This window comes from Trachymyrmex septentrionalis, unplaced genomic scaffold, assembly GCF_001594115.1.
Source record: "Trachymyrmex septentrionalis isolate Tsep2-gDNA-1 unplaced genomic scaffold, Tsep1.0 scaffold2, whole genome shotgun sequence".
Taxonomy (NCBI): domain Eukaryota; kingdom Metazoa; phylum Arthropoda; class Insecta; order Hymenoptera; family Formicidae; genus Trachymyrmex; species Trachymyrmex septentrionalis.
Genome location: NW_017305179.1, coordinates 857028 through 861911, shown reverse-complemented (window position 1 = coordinate 861911; position 4884 = coordinate 857028). Strand labels below are relative to the sequence as shown.

At 33.1% G+C, this 4884-nt stretch overlaps 1 protein-coding gene across 2 annotated transcripts; it reads left to right on the top strand.

The window, feature by feature from the left end:
* The first annotated feature begins 121 nt into the window (after window positions 1–121).
* Window positions 122–3436, top strand: LOC108747486 (sorting and assembly machinery component 50 homolog). 2 transcript variants are annotated; one of them, XM_018484993.1, is made up of 8 exons: window positions 122–344; window positions 571–642; window positions 1058–1141; window positions 1226–1444; window positions 1591–1805; window positions 1891–2263; window positions 2384–2672; window positions 2971–3436. In XM_018484993.1, the coding sequence occupies exons 1-8, from the start codon at window positions 324–326 to the stop codon at window positions 3153–3155; spliced, it is 1458 nt and encodes a 485-aa protein (XP_018340495.1). In that variant the 5' UTR covers window positions 122–323; the 3' UTR covers window positions 3156–3436. The 2 variants fall into 2 exon arrangements, with proteins under 2 accessions (XP_018340495.1, XP_018340494.1); XM_018484992.1 differs by having other exon boundaries at window positions 571–657; window positions 2971–3433.
* The last annotated feature ends 1448 nt before the right edge of the window (window positions 3437–4884 follow it).

Here is a 4884-nt window from a genome sequence, read left to right as displayed (position 1 = left end):
ATAATATATTATATATTATATATTAGGATATTTATTATATAATATTATTAGATTATTAGATCTCTAATATCATACATGTAAATTATACGTGTCGTATTCTAACGCAGTGAGGTGCTGTGGTGCTGTGATCGCACCGGTGAGGGGCACGCGGTCCATCGTTCGTGTTCGATCAGTTCGATATATGTTTTTTTCCGTGTTCGATATTTTAAATTGTAAGTTCATCCGTACGTTTTTATTTGATGTCGAAGCCGTCGCACCGATTCTAGCATGAGATTTTAGCGCGACAATCAAAAACAGGGAGGCAGAAACTCGTCGACAAAATAATGGGCACCGTTTACGCTAAGGTACGTATTTATTATTAGAAGTTACGGCATAACCTAAAATCTCATTGAGATTCTCGGAATGAGTAATCTCTAATAATATACCGAGATAGATAATTTTAATTTTCGCTCCAATTCTCACAATATCAATCGATGACAATTATAAATTTACGTAACTTGTATAACTGGATTTTTATTAAAGAATGTTATGTATACAGATGTAATCTAATAGAGAAATATGTTTTTTTAGGAACCCAATAATTTTTCAGACTTGGGTCAATTACCTAAGGATGATTTCGCAAAGAAACACGATCCATCAAACGCAACGGATGGCTTTGTATATCTACAATTTATATGACAAAATAATTTAACCTTTTGGAACTGACAGTAAATCTTAGATTTGCTCAATTATAAATCTTTTTATGGCTTAGAATAGTCAATTCAATTTTTGAAATATTATATCGGCAAATTTGAATTATTCCTATTAAAATATACTTAATATTTATTCTTTTTTATGTAAGTTATGTCATTTTGGTTTTTCAAAATTAATTAACTTTTTAATTAATTAACATAAATTAAATGGATCTTATAGATACTTAGAATTAATAATTGTTACAGATTTTAGTATCAGAGCTCCAGAGGGTTAATTCATATTTATAATAATCTGCCTAATTCTCTAGTTTTTTACTTTCAAAACTAATTAACTAAAAATTAAAATTCTATTATTATTCTTGCAGCCACCATTTTCTGATAGCAAATCTCAGTTACATAGAGAAGAAGAGAATGTGCAGACGAAAAACATTGTTCTACAGGCAGTACAGGTATGTTATTCAGAAGTTATTCAAGTGGTAGAGTCAAGTCTTCATTTGTGGATTTTAAAAATTATTCTATATCGTTTTCACTAGGCACGAGTCGACAAGATACACGTGGATGGACTTATACGAACGAAGGACGACATTATCCAGTCACAAGTGAAGGACTTGTTTAAAGCGAAAAATTTCGAGGATGTTATTATACGTGCTTACAAAGTGCGAGAGAAGTTAGACGCCCTGGGATGCTTTAGAAATATCGGCATTTACATCGATATCAGTCAAGGACCCGACGCCACGCCTGATGGTGTTGAAGTGGGTCTATATAATTAAACAATTAATTCGACAAAGAATAAGTAATTTTTTCAGATTTAAACGTAACGCAGTTTGTTGTTCGTATATGCCGTATCCAAATATGCATTCATCTGTAATGTTTATGTCTGAATTGTGTTTATTGTTAGGTTACTTTTAAAGTACGTGAAATGAGACGTTTAGTTGGTGGTATCAGCACAATGGTTGGGAACAACGAGGGATCCTTAATTATCGGCGCAAAAGCGCCGAATCTGTTCGGCAGAGCAGAACGTGTCCAGATGGAATATTCCCACGGTAACAAAAGTTCGATCAACTTCAATGTATCCGCCATTAAACCGTTTCCACAGAGCTTATACAACGCAGTGTGAGTTGAGATATCTCTCTCTGTATCTATTTCTTGATACATACATTATTAGAGTTGCATTACTGGTTAAATTAATATTTTGCAGATTAACCAGTACTATATTTAGTACAACGCATGATTTCCCGTGGTCTGGTTTTAAGCAAAACGACAAGGGACTGTTGTTTAACATGGAATTTAACCAGACAGACACCTCTAAGCACAACTTACAATACGAAGCTGCATTTAGGAACATTAGTTGCTCGAAACAGGCAGCCTTTCATGTTCGGGAACAATGCGGCCCGAATTTGAAATCTGCACTGAGGTACATCTGGACGATAGATAAAAGGAACTGTCCTTTATTCCCCGTTACTGGGAGCCTCTTGCGATTAACGACAGAAATGGCTGGCCTAGGTGGCGATATTGGTTTCTTGAGGAACGAACTCGCCATGCAAACTAATTGGTCACCACACGAGTATCTTGTAAATATTTTTTATCTATTGTGAAATTCCGTTGTGAAAACGTTCCTTATTTCTAACTATCCTGACAATTTCTATATGGATTGTAAAATATTTACTCATGAATTTTCTACCTTTGAATAGACATTCCAATTGGGCCTTCAGTCTGGGCTGTTGAGTGCAATCAGTAACGACATGAAAATAAGTATCGCCGATCATTTCTTCCTGGGAGGTCCACTGAATTTACGTGGATTTGAGATGAGAGGATGCGGGCCCCGCTACGAAGGAAATTCTGTGGGTGGTGAGATGTATTGGGCAGCCGCCCTTCACGTTTATACGCCGCTCCCATTCAGACCCGGCCATAACAGTTTTGGGGATTTATTTAGGCTGCATGGTTTTATCAACGGCGGCAATTTATCCAATTTCACATACGGTGAGCGAAGTAGTTTTGTAGATTACTCCTACATAGAAGTTTCTTATTAGGAATTGCATTTTTTCATTTCAAGTCTATATAATTGTCCTAAATAAAAATTGACATTTGATGTCTATATGGAAAGCTAGCCTAGATGAAAATTATATGATTAATTCCTGAATAATTGTTTATTTTTCCATTTTTACATCTATATCAATCTTAATATTGTTTGTTTGCGAAGTATATTTCTTAAATTCGTTATATTTTATAATTCGAATAGAGTTGATCAATTTACATGATGCGTGTTTGAAATTTTCAGATAATCTATACGATGAAAACATGAAGATTTTCACGGAGAATGTTCGCTGCGCTATCGGCGGAGGCATCGCGATGAAGCTGGGGAACATTGCCCGCATAGAATTGAACTTAGTTACACCATTGTTGTTCATGAGGAGCGATGTGCTTCAGCAATTTCAATTTGGTATTGGTATTCAATACCTTTGAACTTTTTTCCATTCGATAGTCTTGTATTATTACATTGGATATGTGAATGTAAAAAAATAGAAGGATTATGTGTAAATTTATTTCTGTTTCTTGTCCGACACACGACGGAAAGTTGGAGTGTACAATATTTGCAATAAAGTCACAAAAAAAGAAAAATCGAACGCTGTCTTGGCGAACGCGAAACCTGCTTATCTACATTGTTAATTAATTATTCGCGTCATTATCAACATTTATCGATGTAATTATTAGTACATACTCAAAGAAAAGAAACCAGTGATTTGTTCTCCTAATAATATCCTTTAACAATACGAACATATCGTCTTTTGTTATTTGTTTTTTATAATAATAATAGTAAAGTCATTTGATGTGAAAAATGCTATTTCATACTGTCATATATTTAGAGGAAGAGTTACATGATCGCTATGCGAACTTATAAAATTTCAATGCAGCATTGTTTATGACAGCGTAATTATTATATGCAGTTGAAATTGTATCTTGATTTTTTATTGTAACGCTTGGACTACGATTTTACTATCACAAAGTCCTGCCGATTTCCGTTCACGTGTTTTCTGACGCAATTATTTTACACCATTGACTTGCACGACGTGATTTGCATACGTTCGATAATATCGTTAGTCGAAATAACAATCATTGACAGTAATAATCATGCATGTGTGCAAAAGAGATGTATAGCAATAAGAGCTGATAGAGAAGGAGAAGGGGCTGGAAAGTTACTTATGACCCTGAGTAACCCGATTATGGAGGAAAAAAGCGACAACAAAATCTATGCTAAATCGCTTTTCGCTTCGACGCGAGATATCTCATAATCAAGTAGCGAATATCGAATATATACTTATGTTTATGTAATATCTGCATATATTTAGATATTTATTCGCTCGTTTATGTGTCTGTTTACTTTACTGAAATAGTGACGCAGTTTCGACAAGAATTTCGTCACGCGTTCATACGTGAATCAGCTAATTGTTTTTAAATAAGAAATCTCGATGACACACCGATTATTCTTAGAATTTTTTAGTACCAGATAAGTGAATCAGTGTTCTTGATAAATCTATTAATTGATTTATGATGATATTTTCGGTTGTCGCGCAGAATCTTATACGTAATAATAGTTTTTATGAATTTCATTTCGTTTTTTATGCTTTTAAATCAGTGACAATTTGAAATGCAGTCTTATTCAGTAAACATCAATTAACTGTAATATATATAACATCAATATTATACAATTTTACACTCAATAATATGTAAATGTAATGTAGAACGTGTTGTACATAATAATTGTATTATTGAGTGTGAAATTATAACATTGATGTAACCGAATTATTCCAATTTTCAACTTAAATTTACAAGACGCTAACACTAGAAAATAACATAAGATTAAAGTTAAATAGTCGGTTATTCAGAAACGTAAATGAAAGCACAAAAATTTAAAATGTGTATAAAGTTCTTAAATTATTTAATCGTACAATATCTTAATATAATCGATAATTTATTTATCTACAATTTGTATTTATCCTATGCTATGCACATCAGTCATTTATTCGTTAAATCTTTTCGTGTTTGTTCAATTTTGAAGCTGTGATTTACGTGATGTTTTTCTCTCTAACTCCTTTTCATGTTCTCTCAAATAACCTTTACTGAATGTTTCTTATTCCATTTAAAATATAGGAATGTATAAAATTGAAACAGAAAAACTGTTCACATACTAAGA

Bases quoted from the DNA above. Each gene is read 5' to 3' on its own strand.
- LOC108747486 (XM_018484992.1), top strand. From the start codon at position 324: ATGGGCACCGTTTACGCTAAG. The intron at 345-570 runs GTACGTATTTAT...ATGTTTTTTTAG, and splicing joins TGGGCACCGTTTACGCTAAG to GAACCCAATAATTTTTCAGA. The intron at 1,142-1,225 runs GTATGTTATTCA...CGTTTTCACTAG, and splicing joins TTGTTCTACAGGCAGTACAG to GCACGAGTCGACAAGATACA.